General features: G+C 48.7%; 4 protein-coding genes and 1 gene segment (V, D, J or C); all 5 read right to left on the minus strand.

Annotated features, from left to right (window-relative positions):
- LOC116571642 (immunoglobulin lambda-1 light chain-like) overlaps positions 1-15219 on the minus strand; it is a 487065-nt gene that overhangs the window by 204778 nt on the left and 267068 nt on the right. The window contains exons 1-2 of one of the 6 annotated variants that reach the window (XM_032309772.1): positions 847-916; positions 168-465 (exon numbers count right to left, since the gene is read on the minus strand). The exons of the other annotated variants lie outside the window; for them this stretch is intronic. Coding sequence (XP_032165663.1) covers positions 168-465; positions 847-892 — 344 coding nt within the window. The 5' untranslated portion in view covers positions 893-916. Of the gene's footprint in view, positions 1-167; positions 466-846; positions 917-15219 lie in introns of those variants that run through there. 6 annotated transcript variants of the gene reach the window in all.
- LOC116571641 (immunoglobulin lambda-1 light chain-like) overlaps positions 1-15219 on the minus strand; it is a 1068967-nt gene that overhangs the window by 196815 nt on the left and 856933 nt on the right. The window lies entirely within an intron of this gene.
- LOC116571643 (immunoglobulin lambda-1 light chain-like) overlaps positions 1-15219 on the minus strand; it is a 569629-nt gene that overhangs the window by 192681 nt on the left and 361729 nt on the right. The window lies entirely within an intron of this gene.
- Positions 1-15219, minus strand: part of LOC116571639 — a 248716-nt gene that overhangs the window by 173290 nt on the left and 60207 nt on the right.
- The window catches only part of LOC116571638 (immunoglobulin lambda-1 light chain-like), a 1139351-nt gene that overhangs the window by 167969 nt on the left and 956163 nt on the right, over positions 1-15219 (minus strand). The gene's annotated exons all lie outside the window — the stretch shown is intronic.

A 15219-nucleotide genomic window follows, 5' to 3' on the forward strand; every position in this document is an offset into this window, starting at 1 on the left:
TGCCTGGAGGGCTGGATGGGGCGGAAGGTCTGGGGATCTCAGATGAGGGGACCTGGGCCAGAAGTGCTCCCTGCTCTGTGCAGAGGCCTCCTGGGCCTGGAGGAGAGTGTGACATAGATGGGGAAGAGGTTTTTGTCTCACTTCTCCATCTGTCTGTGTCAGCGTGAGCATCAGCACTGCTGTCCCACACCTGACAGTAATAGTTAGCCTCGTCCTCAGCACGGGCCCCGCTGATGGTCAGGGTGGCCGTGTTCCCCGAGTTGGAACCTGAGAACCGGTCAGGGATCCCTGAGGGTCGGTTGCTATTCCTATAGATAATCAATTTGGGGGCCTGTCCTGGCTTCTGCTGGTACCAGTGAGCATATTTACTCCCAATGTTGTTTCCCCCACACGTGATCTTGGCCGTCTGCCCCAGGTTCACTGATATTGAGGGTGGCTGAGTCAGCACGTATGAGGCCATGGATCCTGCAAGAGAGAAGATGAGAGGTAGGTTGCAGCCAGAGTATCATCCCCTGGACACCTCCACCCCGGTTTAAATCCTAGTGATTCTCTAGATAATTCCCACCCTGATGTCCTCTTTGTTCTGGGGCCCATGCGCAGGCCTTGTGGATAGAACGTTTGAACAAATGAGAACCATTCCTCCCCTTTCCCTGGGCAGGTGCAGCCCTTTTGGGGTCACACGGAGCCAATGACAACAGTGGGAAGAAATCACATCTCACTAGCCCCTCATCCCAAAGGACAGTCTTGAGATCTTGCCCTCTAGGGGCAGTCCACTGCTGAGCTCAAAGTCAGTTCAGGAGTGTCCCAGAACCAGGGGATAAGGGGGTGTGAGCCTGGCCTCAGCACCTGTGCAGTGAGCCAGGACTCCAAGGAGGAGAGGGGTCCAGGCCATGGTGCAGGTCCCTTGATTTTGCTCCCTGAAGCTCAACCTGGGTAGGGTTCCTCCCAGCCCCCTCTTATCTGCTTGCTGGAGACACCTGCTGGTTATGCAAATGAGCCAGAGCTCAGGGGCTGCTGCTGAGGAGCCTTGTGGTTTTAGAGATGCACTCAGTACTAAGAACACACACACACACACACACACACACACACAGAGAGAGAGAGAGAGAGAGAGAGAGAGAAATGGGCTCAGCTCCAAGAGACGCAGAGATGGGAGGGCAGCTCCTGCAAACTCATCCTCAGCCCAGCTGATTCTCTTTCACCCTGTGTTCCCATAGTCTGCTGTCCAAACTCTATCCCTCTCCATGTCCTGACCTGGCTCCTGGGGAGGCATGGTCACAACTGAGCTGTGAGGTGGAGTCTGTCTGCATTTTCTGAACCCATCATAGAATGTTTCCTCTGTAGGCACTGAGGATCATAGATCAGTGTCTGTCCTAATTCTGGTTTATATTGTGAACATCAAAATAGGAAAAAATCCCTCCCTTGCCAGGTGCACATGGAGGTTTAGGGAGCCATTGATGTGCTGTAGGAGTCTGTGCCTAGGGATTGCTCCTGGGGCAGGTCATAGATGCTGTTCCTCAGTATCCCCAAGGTGCCCTCCCTGAAAGGGACAGACCTAATGCTTGAACAAGGATTGACAGTGACTGGTGTAGCAGGAATGGGGGTGGGGTGGAGCGTCATGAAGTCCTGGACGTGTGCTAGAACCAGAGACAAATTTCACAGGATAAAGATGAGAGACTGAATCAGAACATTATATCAGATTATATCAGGTCATGATAGTGTAGTAAACCTATACCTTTACTTACTGGTCTCAGGTCCTGGTAACCAATCCTCCCAGTCAGAATCCCTGAGGCCTTTCCAGGTGATCTCTGCTTCCCCCTAGTGGCCGCTCCACACTGGCAGGTGGAAGTGCAGGGAAATCTTTTGTCCAGGTGGAGATTCATGACCCAGTGCTCACATCCTGATTCCCCTTGATCCATGCACTGCTGGCATGCATCCTCCAGGGGAGGATTTGCTGGTCTCTGTGGAGCTCCTGCCAGCAACAAGACTAGGTATAAGGCGTCAGACTACCCATGAAAATAGGAAGAGGCTCATGTGAAGAGAAGGCAGCACCCATCCGAGGTATCAGGCCTCATGTCTCAGGGGTGGTGGTGGTGATGGTGTGGTTTGGGGGCTGAACACCAGGAGACACAGGACTCTGGCTCTGTTTCACTTGATCTGGCTGCTGGACCACCACATAGTCTGATTATAGCTCCTGCTCCAAGGACAGAGACAAAACCAACAAAATCTTATTCAGATCCAGCTTGGTCTTCCATAGGCTTCATCCTGGGATATCAGTGCAAATAAGACAAGTCTTTCTTGGGTTCCTGCCTTGGGCAGAGCAGCACTGGGGACACAGTTGCTTTGGTGAGACAGCACACCATCATCAACCCCATCTACCTGCATCTTGTCTTCTATAGTCATTGAGAAGCCCCACTATTTCTCAATTATGTCTAGGTCAGCATTGACCTTGTGGCCCAGAGCTAACCCACAGATGTGTCATTATTCTGGGGATCTTTCTGGGGAGTTTTGTCTGTGAATGAAAGAAACTGACTAGATTTATGAATGTTCTTTCCCTTGTCCCATGACTGATAGCTGGAGCTGCAGCAGCCATCCTGAGGTCTGTTGTCAACAACAAGACAAAGCAGAGTCTCCATAGTCACAATGGTGGGAGACACACTGAGAAGATTTGGGACCTCAGCGAATTGGTTGTACCTGAAGAACCACCATCTGACTTCAGACTTACTTCTGTCTGCCGGAAAATAGCTGCTTGAATGTTCATGCTTTTGACTGATATGGGCATTCATTGCATTAAAACTTCTGGTCCCGTGGGGATAATAACTAATACAAATCAATCAGTTATTTAAATGATAAAAGAACCTGGACAGTGTTGGGATTGTGCAGAGAATGAAATGACATCAGAAAAAATGACCGGCCTGTTGTGTGTGGGCAGAGGCTGGAGGAAGCTTCTCTGCAGAGGGGACTGTGTGGCTGCTGTTAGGATGGGAAAAAGGGACAAGAACTGAAGTGTGCTTGGAGTCTGTCCCTGTGGGGAAGAGTCTGGTTTGTGAGAGGATGTGGGGGACAGTGATGACCTTAGGTGTCTGGGATTCTATGCTAGTTGAGTTCCAAGGCGATATTTTCCCATAGGTTATAAAATCGGGGATAGGTGTTGGTGATGTGTTAAAATTCTCATGTTATATGTTTCCAGGGAAGGTGAGTCAAAAGAGGAACCCTGTGTGAGCCTCCCTGCAAACTCAGTGGGAAGCAGGAGCCCGTTTGTAGCGGACAGTGACCGTGGCTTCTCCGTGCCTCACTTTTGTGTTTGTGACACATGACATCAAATTCTTGTCACATACTCCTTTCTCTCATATATTGATTCACACACATATATATGAATATACTTGTGAATGCTTGTGCACATATATACTGATTATGTCTGCTGTGCATATGTTGGAGATGTATTTGTGTGCATATATGCCCATATATATGATATATACACATATGTTTTCTGGAGATTTTGTCATCTGGATTGGGTGCCAAAGTTGTAATTTTGGGAATCTTTGCATTTTTAGGAAACAGCAGTTCCATTTTATCAACAATGGTAAGGTGTGTGTTGTTATCATAATGAATGGCAGGACAAGTAGTAATCAGACTCATTTTGACAGAGCACAGTGGTTTCAATCAAAGACTTTGTTCCTAGAACTGAAATAGATGGGCACCTTACCATTTTTTTTTTTTGCATGTGTATTAGTAGAAAGCTCCCATTGGCACACGCTTTGGCTTGCTACTAAAACTTAACAGAGACTGTAGGTTCCTAATTCATCACTAAGTAACTATGTGATTGAGCTGTCTGCACAAACTGTGTTATCAGATCAACCATGCCATGGAATTGGGCATTCATAGCAGCTCTCCATCATCAAACAGAAGAGGCAAATTTGAGATCAGGCTTCCTCAGGTCCTGAAGGCACAGGCGAGATGCATGAGGAAAAGGCCTGACGGCCATGACCCCAACCCATACTGCATTGTCTTTGCTCTGCCTGGCACAATTATGACCCAGTGGGGACAATCCTATGAACAGCTGATCCAGAGGAAAAGCCGTGGTAGGTTTAAGAGTTTCCTGTGTGATGTGTAGCCAACTCTGCTAGTTAACAGTCGTAGTCCTGCAGCCATCATCTGGGACAACCCTGCACAATATGGACAATTTTTCAATAAGGCACCATGTAAGCAGAGTAGTTTGTTTATTTCACCTGGGCAGAGAGAAGGACAGAACTGGCTTATTTATAACCTATGTTCTCTGACTCAGTTTGGCTGGAAAGTTAGAGCCTTGGGAGGAATAAAGGAAAGTGGTAAGAGATGTTTGAGGAAGAGATATGTGAGGAGACCCCACCCCCAAATGAACACAGAGCTATTTGTGTTCATGAGAATGCCCAGAAGTGTGAGTCCTCAATGGGAAATGGTGTTCATACTCAGGTGGATAATGTGACACATCTGGGGACAGTGATTAGCTTTCTTTTGCATCCACTCTTGAACTTGTCCAGTGGGCCAATAGCAAAGTGGCCATGTTGCAAGTTTTTAGATTATTCATGGGATAATCCCTAGGTTTGTCCCCTCATAAAGCTGACATGACTGTGGCTACTTCTGAGGGACCAATCTTCCAAGAGCAGAGACCAACTCAGAGTTCCAGGATGAGACCATTCCCTTAGGAATAAGCCAGGAGCCTGGTGGCAGGTGAATGACATTAGACTCTGTTCTTGGTGGAAGAGACCTTTACTCTGGATGGGAACATGCTTTCTTTGACTGCAGTGCTTCTTCCCGAACTCTGACCCCTGGACTTACTGAATGCCTCACCCACTGTTCCAGTATTCAGTGTGGTTCTGTCCAAAGCTCACATTTCACCTCAGAAAAGGACTGTAGAGTGCTGATGCACACTATGGAATGTGTGGTTCTACACATTCTACAGTGTGGAATTCACTGGTTCTACCATGGTCCGCAGCATTTGAAATAGCTGGCTGGAATGATGGACTACTGGCCTCTTACAGACTTTTTTACTGTCCATTTACATGCAACACCTTGTGGGACTGTGGCAAGATTTGGCAGGAGGTGATATTTACACTAAATACGTGTCCTATACACAATGCTGTTTCTCCCATAGCCAGCATTGATGGGTCCAGGAATGAAGAGGTAGAATTGGGAATGTCCATACTCACTGACATTCTGGGTGACCCACTGCAGAATTTTCACTCCTGTATGATTAACATACACTTTGCTGTCCTAGAGGTTTTAACACTAAAGAAGAATTGCTTCCATCCCTAAACACCACAATGATTCTGTTCAGTGGAAAGTTGAGACTTTGCCTTGTCACTTTGAGCTTGTCTTGTCTGCATGGATGTCTCTTTGTCCTTCTAGCCTGATCTTTCGTCCCCAGCAACTACCCTAGGACAGAAAACATGACAGCCTCATCCTGCCTCCTACACAAGCACCCCTGATCCACATGGCGCAGAGGCTGCCTGGGGGGCTGTGTTGGGAGAGAGGTCTGGGAATCTCGGACCTGGAGCCCTGGACCAGACCTCTGTTCTTTGTCTACAGTCCTCCAGGGACTGAAAGAGAGTGTGACACAGAATGGAAGGGGGTTTGTGTCTCATAACCCTGTCTGGCTCTGTCACTGTGAGCATTGCTGTTGTCCCACACCTGACAGTAATAATCAGCCTTGTCCTTGGCCCTGGTCCTCCTGGGGTTTAGGGTGGCTGTGTCTTCCAAGTTGGAGTCTTAGCATCAGAGAATCCCTGTGGAGCACTTGTTATTGTCATCTATGACCGGCCAGGGTCCTTCCCTGGCTTCTGCTGGTACCACTGTACACTGAAGATTTCTATACCATTTCCTTGACAGGTGATCATGGATATCTGGACCAGGGTCACTGAGCACAGGGTAGCTGAGTCAGCACCAGGACGGCCTTTTTGGAGCCTGGCCACGGGGCTGATTTGGTCCCTTGCAGAGCTACAAACAGCACCTGATTCAGGGAAAGGAAGTCATGTGGCCTCAGCGTCTACCCCTCCTTTTTCATGTCCTCTCTGCTTCCCCCAGCTGCACTCTTGTCCCATTCTCAGCATGTCCTAAGAATGGAAAACTCTTGCATCCTGACATTTTTTCATCATGGTGCATGTGGGAATTTACTTATTATACATTCCCAGGCTGTTGGAGTTTTATCACAACTTTTAATCTATTTCCATGTGGTGCCTCTGTCTCTGTGACACCACCCACCCCACAGCAGACCAGCATCTTTCATCATCAATACTTTGATTCCTTTCATTATTTTCATCCCTGTCTCATGTAAACTTGTGAAAAGTGCCAGAAACCATCCCTGACAGGGGGGCTCACTTTAGGTTCTGTGTCGCTGTGAGACTCCCCAGGGTCATATCTATGCACAGGATTTGAGCTCTGGAGACTGGATAGTTAATGGTCCTTCCTGGGAACTGAGTTCTGTCACGGAAGCAAGGACAGGTCAGGGACCAGAGATGTGGTCTTATGCTGTGGGAATCACATCACTCAGGAGACAGTCTCACAGAGAGGCTCCAGGCCTTCCTTTCAGGGATCTATGGCTCTGAGTCCCCTACCTCCTGTCCCCCGAGACACTCATGAACAAGGTAGTTGCAGCCCCAGATCTGAGTCTGAATGGAGTGGGGCAAGAAATGCAGAGGGTGAGGGGTCACGGTGTCTTGGACCTGCCCAGTAAAGAAGGGTCAGTGCCCTGGGATCTGAGGTGGAGAATGAAGGGAGGTACTCCGTGTGTGAGGTAACAGTGTGTATCTGACCCTCAGAATACGATCTCTGCAGTCTGAGGAGACAGGTTGTCTTATCCTGACAGCCTCTGAGTCCTGAACCCTGGACCCCTGTTGACCCCCAGGCCCGGTGTCCCCTTGAGGGGACAGCCCCAGCCCCCTCCCATGGGCAGCCCCAGCCTCTGTCCTGCTGTTCCTGATGCAGCTCTGCTGCCCCCTGCTGGTGGAGGAGGACTCAGACCAGGAGCTTTCCTCCTGCAGGTCACCCCAGAGCATCTGTCACCTGAGAAGGGGTGTGGATCAGGCTCCCACAGACAGCTGCCCCCACTGCCCTGCCCAGACCAGCACAGAAGGTCAGAAACATGGTGCACGAGGTAGGACAGGTGCGATTCCTGTACTTGTCCCAGGGTTGAAATGCACTGGATAGCCTGCTGTCTTCTTTCAGAAAGGAAAACAGCATGGAGGTTCCTCAAAATGTTGAAAATAGAACTGCCCTATGACCCAGCAATTGCACTATTGGGTATTTACCCTAAGGATACAAACGTAGTGATCCAAAGGGGCACATGCACCCGAATGTTTATAGCAGCAATGTCCACAATAGCCAAACTATGGAAAGAACCTAGATGTCCATCAACAGATGAATGGATCAAGAAGATGTGGTATAGGGGCGCCTGGGTGGCTCAGTGGGTTAAGCCGCTGCCTTCGGCTCAGGTCATGATCTCAGGGTCCTGGGATCGAGTCCCGCATCGGGCTCTCTGCTCCGCAGGGAGCCTGCTTCCCTCTCTCTCTCTGCCTGCCTCTCCATCTACTTGTGATTTCTCTCTGTCAAATAAATAATAAAAATAAAATCTTTAAAAGAAGATGTGGTATATATACACAATGGAATACTATGCAGCCATCAAAAGAAATGAAATCTTGCCATTTGCGACAACATGGATGGAACTAGAGCGTATCATGCTTAGCGAAATAAGTCAAGCAGAGAAAGACAACTATCATATGATCTCCTTGATATGAGGAAGTGGTGATGCAACATGGGGGCTTAAGTGGGTAGGAGAAGAATAAATGAAACAAGATGGGATTGGGAGGGAGACAAACCATAAGTGACTTTTAATCTCACAAAACAAACTGAGGGTTGCTGGGGGGAGGGGGTTTGGGAGAAGGGGGTGGGATTATGGACATTGGGGAGGGTATGTGCTTTGGTGAGTGCTGTGAAGTGTGTAAACCTGGTGATTCACAGACCTGTACCCCTGGGGATAGAGTATTATGCCTCCATCAGAAAGGATGAATACCCAACTTTTGTAGCAACATGGACGGGACTGGAAGAGATTATGCTGAGTGAAATAAGTCAAGCAGAGAGAGTCAATTATCATATGGTTTCACTTATTTGTGGAGCATAACAAATAGCATGGAGGACATGGGGACTTAGAGTGGAGAAGGGAGTTGGGGGAAATTGGAAGGGGAGGTGAACCATGAGAGACTATGGACTCTGAAAAACAATCTGAGGGTTTTGAAGGGACGGGGGGTGGGAGGTTGGGGTACCAGGTGGTGGGTATTATAGAGGGCACGGATTGCATGGAGCACGGGGTGTGGTGCAAAAATAATGAATACTGTTATGCTGGAAATAAAAAAAAAAAAAAAGAAAGGAGAGTACAGGGTGCAGTGTAGTCCATTTGGAAAGGGTCAGTGTCCAGACAATCCTGTGTGATGTCCCACGACCACCAGGTTCCTGTGTATGTAGGAATCAGGACCGATGCTTCCTGCATTTCTATCTGTGTAGTTCGGTTTTACAATCCCTGGGTGATGCCTCTGGTGCTAAATTCAGTTGAGCAGGCAGATCTTTATCTTACTCTTTAGTAATCCTGTATTTACTACTATTATTGTTGTTCAGGCCTCATCTCCTGGAGCTCTGTGTGGGAGCACCTGTAAAGTAGCCTAGTCTGTGGTTTTGTGGAACTGCATATCTGCTAATTCTGACTTGGATCCACTTGCCGATGATGCAGCTCACAGGGCAGAGAAAACTTTTCCTTGGATCCCACAGAGGAAGACAGTAGACTCCAACTCCATGGTCAGCTGGCTGAGATCACATGGAGTCTCTCTAATTAGTAAGACTCTTACAATGTTATGTATCATTGGATGTGAAAAAAAAAAAAAACAAAAAACAAAAAAACAAAACGAACAGTGTTTCTTACTTGAGTGTAAGCTTCTGCATTCACAGACGCTAAAGCTAATGCCTAGAGAGGCTAGCTTCCCAGGAAAGAGAAGTGGGAGTGAGTCCAGGAGTGGAGTTCAGGTGTGCTGGATTCAGACCCTGGGCTCTGTGGGGCAGAGCTTGACCAGTGCAGGCAGGAGTCTGAGGCCAGGCCTGGCTGCAGGGCTTGCATCCCAGGAGTCACTGCCATCCCCAAACTGGCTGGTCTCTAAAGGAGCCCCCTCAACCTGTGCATGGGGAGAGTCAGTGGGGTCATGTCTCAGGTTAAGGCTGGAGAATCTGTGGGGATGCTGGAGGCCATTTGGCTGTGCTGCGGCCTGGTTGGGGCCTGCTGACTCTGCTCTGTATTATTGCTTTCTCTTCTCTCTCTGAGTAGTTGGGAATAATGGGGTCTCATGGCCACACAACTGGGGACAGCTGTTTAGTATATGGGACCATTAGTTGTGCAGCTTCAGGAGCCTGTGGGACTCATTCTCTAGGGCCCCACCCCTGCAGAATCCCCTAGGCAGAGCTCAGGGCCAGGGTCATGGGCAGAGTCCTGTGGGGGCTGAGCTTGTGTCAGTGCTTGGGGATAGGACCTGGGTGTATGAGGAGGGGGAAAGAGTGAGGAGGGGAGGAGGGGGCATCTTGGAGGGGTCCAGGCCATGGTCGGGACCTTAGATTTCTGCCTAACTGTTCTGCTACTTAGCCTGGCTGCCCCAAACCTCTCTCATGCCCTCCCTGGTCCCCATGAGAATGCTCCTTTTTAGGCTTCTGGAGAGAATCTCTGCTTCTGTGTGGGCTTCACAGATCTGGTTCATGTGGAGAGGTGCTCGCCTCTGGGCTCCATAGGGGAACTCTTGTCACTGTGTGTTTGAAAATCCTAAAGGCTCGAGTGAGAAGGGACATGTGAGGATATTTCTGTTAGTTATTCTCGTGCCATATGCTCTGTGAATATTCTTTTCTTTTGTGTGAAAACTATAGTCAAGAAAACGTTCCATCTTAATTACTTTTCTGGCTCGATTCATCTTCCTAGAGTTTGTACCTGCTCCCTGAGAATGTTTCATGTCCCATGTTGTGGAGCAGAATTGGTGGGAATATTCCTGTAAGTTTGCTTACGTTTTAGTGTCATTTCATATACTGTGGGGCGTTCTTTTTTTTTTTTTTTTTAAGGATTCTATTTATTGATTTAATTGTCAGAGAGAGAGAGAGATAAAGCGAACACAAGACCACATGATATTCCCTGTGCCCACCCTCCTGGCCACCTGTACTTGGCTCAGTCTGTGGTGCTTCAGGAGCCTCGCCTTTGGGCTGGACAGGGCCCTCTGAGTGTTACAGACATCAGCTGATACAGGGAGGGTGGTCCTGTGGCCTCATTACCTTTCTCGTCTTCTTGCACAGTGTCCCCTCTGCATTCCCCAGAGGCACTGTGATCCCATGCTTCCCATATCATTAGACTGTGGAACTTTCTCAGAATATTTGTTCATCATTCTGTCATTGAGGTGATGGAGGATTATGTCCCAAGGGAGAGTTCTCCCACTGTGCAGGGATAGACCCAATTGAGGATGGTTTGCAGTGACTGAATTTAGTCCAGTTGGGGTGGGATGGGGAGGCATGAAGAGGACCTGTGGTAGAGACAGAGGCGAATTCTACAGGAGACACATGAGAGACAATGAGACAGAATTTTACCTCAGTGTCTATCATACTGTGTCCTCAAAAAGAAATGGTAGTAATAATCAGGTGGATAATGTGACATGTCCGGGGACAATGGTCAGCTTTCTTGTCCATCTAGTCTTTTTTTTTTAATATTTTATTTATTTGACAGACAGAGATCACAAGTAGGCAGAGAGGCAGGCGGGGAGGGGGAGTGGGTGGGAAACAGGCTCACTGCCAAGCAGAGAACCTGATGCAGGGCTGGATCCCAGGACCCTGGGATCATGACCCAAGCAGAAGGCAGAGGCTTTAACCCACTGAACCACCCAGGTGCCCCTTGTCCATCCAATCTTGGTCTTATTCAGTGGGCTCCATAGCAAAGGGTCGTGTTGTACAGCGCATGTTTATTTATCAGATGGTTGTTTATTCATGGGCTAATCACTTTGGAGTTAATTTTTATTATAACTCACATCTCCTAGAGCTTGGCATGGGAGGATTTTGAACTCCCCTGCCTGTGGTTTGGTGAATTGGGAATCAGCTAATTCAGACTTGGATATAATTGCACATGACACAGCTCACAGAGCATCTGAAAACTTTTCCTTGTGTACCCACAGAGGCAGACAGGGAACTCCAACACCAAGATTAGCTCACTGAGACCTCACTGCGTTTGCCTAATTAATTAAACTCATCAATATTTTGTATCATTTAATTTGAAAACAAGTGTTTCTCACACCAGTATAAGCTTCCTTAATTCGCAGCAGGTAACGTGATTGCCCAGAGAGGCTAGTTTCCCAGGAAAACAGAGGCAAGTGGGAGGAAGGGAGGGTGACTGCCCTGATCTGGTTGTGGAGAGTGTGTCTTAGGTACCTCTGGCTCCTCCTGATACTCAAAGTAGGGGACACTGTCTGGGGTGTTTTGTAATGACTGTCATCGTGCAGTTGTGTGTCTACAACACAACTGGGTGAACAGGAGTGTATGGACTCAGGAGATCCCCTAGGATACCCGGGACCGTGACGACAGTCATCAATTCAGCAGTGTCCAATTCAGCAGGTCTGATAATGGACCAGCCTTCCAGAGTGAACGTTTGGTCATGGGGGACATCATGAGTAGATCAGGTATTCGCTGAGAGAAGGGAATATGGAGTGGACAATGAAGAAGGTAATTCTAGACTCCATATTGACCTCAGGGTAGTGGTAGAAATAAATGAGATAAAAGTAATAAAGGTTTCTTCCTTATGTTGACATGAATAGGTTTGGTTATATTTTAATCACATGTTTCTGTTCTACTCCCCTGTTTCATCCCTTCATCATCTAACATCACAGATGCTAACAATAGTTAGCTTTACATCTCATTATTGAAGTTATAGATTATCAAATGGCAGGGACAAACATAAAGATCACTAGTGGACAATGATACACTTTTATCCTCTTGTGGGAAAGGGGTGAGCATGATTGTAACTGTTCACGGGATATTTTATCATGTTAGGTGGAGACATGGCTGCCAACATTCTCTTTATTTGGAGACTGTGGTGTGGGGGGCATGGGTGGATTTTCTGTGGATGAGGGATCATCTGTGGTGTTTTAAGTGTCACTGTTGACAGGCTGAGCTGTATTTCACAGAATTGTTGTCTGTCCATATATCTGGATGGGTGTAAGGAGAGATTCTTGCCCAGATATGGAAGGTAGAAGTGAGGAAGAATCTATTCTGTGTCTCACTCCTGTGGTGGTTTTGTTTCTTGTGGCCACTTTGTAGGCAGTGGCAACTGCCCCATTATCCACATTTACCATCAAGAAGGATGTGACTGTCCAACTATCTGTCAGAACTCAGAACACCTAGTGTGTCTGGATATTTTTTCAGTGTATAAAAGTATAAGGAACAATCTGATCTGTCTGGTGATTGGACAAGTACGTTGGTGATTTGGGTGAGAAAGCCCAGCTCTGTGGGTACACAGTGGTCTCCTCAGGTCCCTGAGAACCCTGTCAGGCATGTTCGCCCTCCTCCATTGATCCTGGAAGCAGTCTCTGAGGAGGAGAAGTCCATGTGCAGGAAATCTGGAAGGAGTTGGGGAGCTCAGCTCGAGTAGAAGAAGAAGGGCCTGCAGTGAGATATCAGGTGTGGCATCCTACCTGCGGGGAGATCTCAAGCTGGCACCATTCAGGACATCTGAACCTGAGGCAGGGCCTCAGGGTGCTGGTGATCATTTACCTGAATCTCTCTGAGAAGGGTCATAACTTGGGAAGGCAGGTTTCTGAAGCAAAAGCACTTCCACGTGAGGAGCCCCCCTGTGAGCTGTCAGGGGTTCCAGGCAGTAGTGGGTGGGTGTGTGAGCCCAGAGGAGGGGATGTGGGTGACCCCTCTGTCTACTGTTTCCATCCTCTCCGCTCAGGTGGCTCCCACTGATGGCTTCAGGGTTTTAGGAGCCCAGCTTCTCTGGGAAATTTGGACTCTAATCCTGGTCCATTGTGTGAAGAGTGGCCAACAGCACAAGGAAAATGCAGAGATCATGAGCACTGGACAAAAGGCTCCCTCTGTCTTTCCTCCACTGAAGCCCTCTGTCCCACATTCACACACAGGCCCGGAGAGCAGAGTAGCTGGTGCAGCCAGGTAAATGGTCTCCTGACCCAGTGGGTGCAGGACTGCCTGAGAGCAGAGTGGGGGAGGATCTCTGGAAGCCTCAGACCTGGGTGCCTGGAACAGACCTGCTCAGTGCTTTTCCTTCTGGGGCTGGAGGAGAGTGCAATGTAGTCTGGGAAGTGGATTTTGTCTCACTTCCCCATCTGCCTGTGTCACTGTGAGCGTTACCACAGCTGTCATAGGACTGACAATAGTAGTCAGCCTCATCCTAATCTCAAGTCCTGCTGATGGTCAGGGTGGCCATGCTTCCTGATTTAGAGGCTGAAAACTGGTCAGAGATCTCTAATGGTCTCTCATTATTTGTATTAATCACAAGCACAGGAGCTTGTCTTGGATTCTGCTGGCACCAATATGCATATCTTTTCCCCAGTACATCTCCAGAGCAGGTGATTGTAGCCATCTGTCCCTGGATCACCCACATAGAGGGCAGCTGTGTCAGCCCACTGGAGGCCACGGAACCTGAAAACACAGGATAGGAGAGGTTGGTGTGAGGTCCTGGGACTCATTCCCAGGGACCCAATATAGAATCAGTGTTGGTGCTGTGCTCAGAGTTTGGAGCAGGCCCAGCTCAGGTCCCATGAACTCTGAGCTTGTGTGTAGGGCCTGTGTCACACCTGTGCAGAGAGTGATGATGGGGAGCAGGAAAAGGGTCCAGGCCATGGTGGAGATGCCCAGAGCTCTGCCTCCAGAGACCCCACAGCAGGGCAGGCTCAAGCAGGCTTCTCTTATTCCCTCCAGGCCCATGGGGCAGTGATTGCTAGTATTTATGCAAATATATTTCCTCCATGCTTTCTGCCTGGATTACTCACTTGTGAGGTCAGAATGGGTGGCTGAGGAGGAACCCCGGAGCTCCTGGCTTCCTCCATGGAGCTTTTTAGTGAGAAAATCTATCTCGGTTTCCAAGGTCTGGCTTCAATAATGAAATTCCTGGGATCTGACTCTATGACTCTGTCTGAAACCTCTGTGCCTGAGGTCTACACTGGTCTGGCTCAGGGCCTTGCAGGGTCCTGGCCATGGGGTTAGCTGGCCCTCTGAGCATGCAGACAACCCCTGATTCAGGATCGGTGCTCCTGTGGCCTCATTACCCACCTCCTCATGCCTCTGATCTCCCGTCTGGCCCCCACTGCACTCTGGTCCCTGCTTGGCATGTCATCACATTGGTAAACTCTCATTCTGGGGTTCCTGCATGCCTTTCTACCTGGGAGTTGACTTGTTAACCAACCAGCAGCTGTTGGAGATTCCTCACAATGTCTCGTGTATTGACACAGGCTGTTTTCATCCCTGTGACAGCCCTCATCCCACAGGAGAGCAGAAATTGGCCACCACAATTATTTTCATCATGGGTTCATGTAAACATGTAAAGGGCATGACAAATCTTTGGAAGCTTCCTAGTTTTTGTGGGTCCCCGAGGTCACACATTCCCACCTGGCATGGGATTACTGCCCATTACTAATTGGCAGTTAGTAATTGGATCTAGTGGAATCATCTGACCCATTTAATCAATGCTTTGTAGTTGTCACTCCCTCATTGATTGGTTACCATCTCAGCACAAGAGGGATTACTCTTTATCTGCCTTCCTTTCCATTTCCTCATTGTTTTCACTGTTTGTCCATCTGTCTGTCTGTCCATGCCTACTGGGTTATTTTCTTCCAAGTCATTAACACTGGAAGGCCCCATGTGGGCTTGGATGTGGGATGATTCACGGTGTGGGTTTGGATATTACATGGGCTTGAGACAGTGTCCCTGCAGGAAGCAGATCCTGTCATTGTACAAGGACAACTCGGGGACCAGAGCTACGCCCTGAGAAGGGAGCATCCATTTCTCTCTGGAGACAGTCTCAAAAGGAGGTTGCTGATGCCCCTTCCAGGGACCAGGGGCTCACTGGTCCCTGCTTTCCCTCCCTTAGTTACTCCCGAGCAAGGAGCTGCAGCCTAGAAGAGGGAAAGGTGAGCTGAGGGTGAGTGGTCAGGTCGTCCTTGGACATGCCCA

The sequence above is a fragment of the Mustela erminea genome, chromosome 13 (genome assembly GCF_009829155.1).
Source record: "Mustela erminea isolate mMusErm1 chromosome 13, mMusErm1.Pri, whole genome shotgun sequence".
Taxonomy (NCBI): Eukaryota; Metazoa; Chordata; class Mammalia; order Carnivora; family Mustelidae; genus Mustela; species Mustela erminea.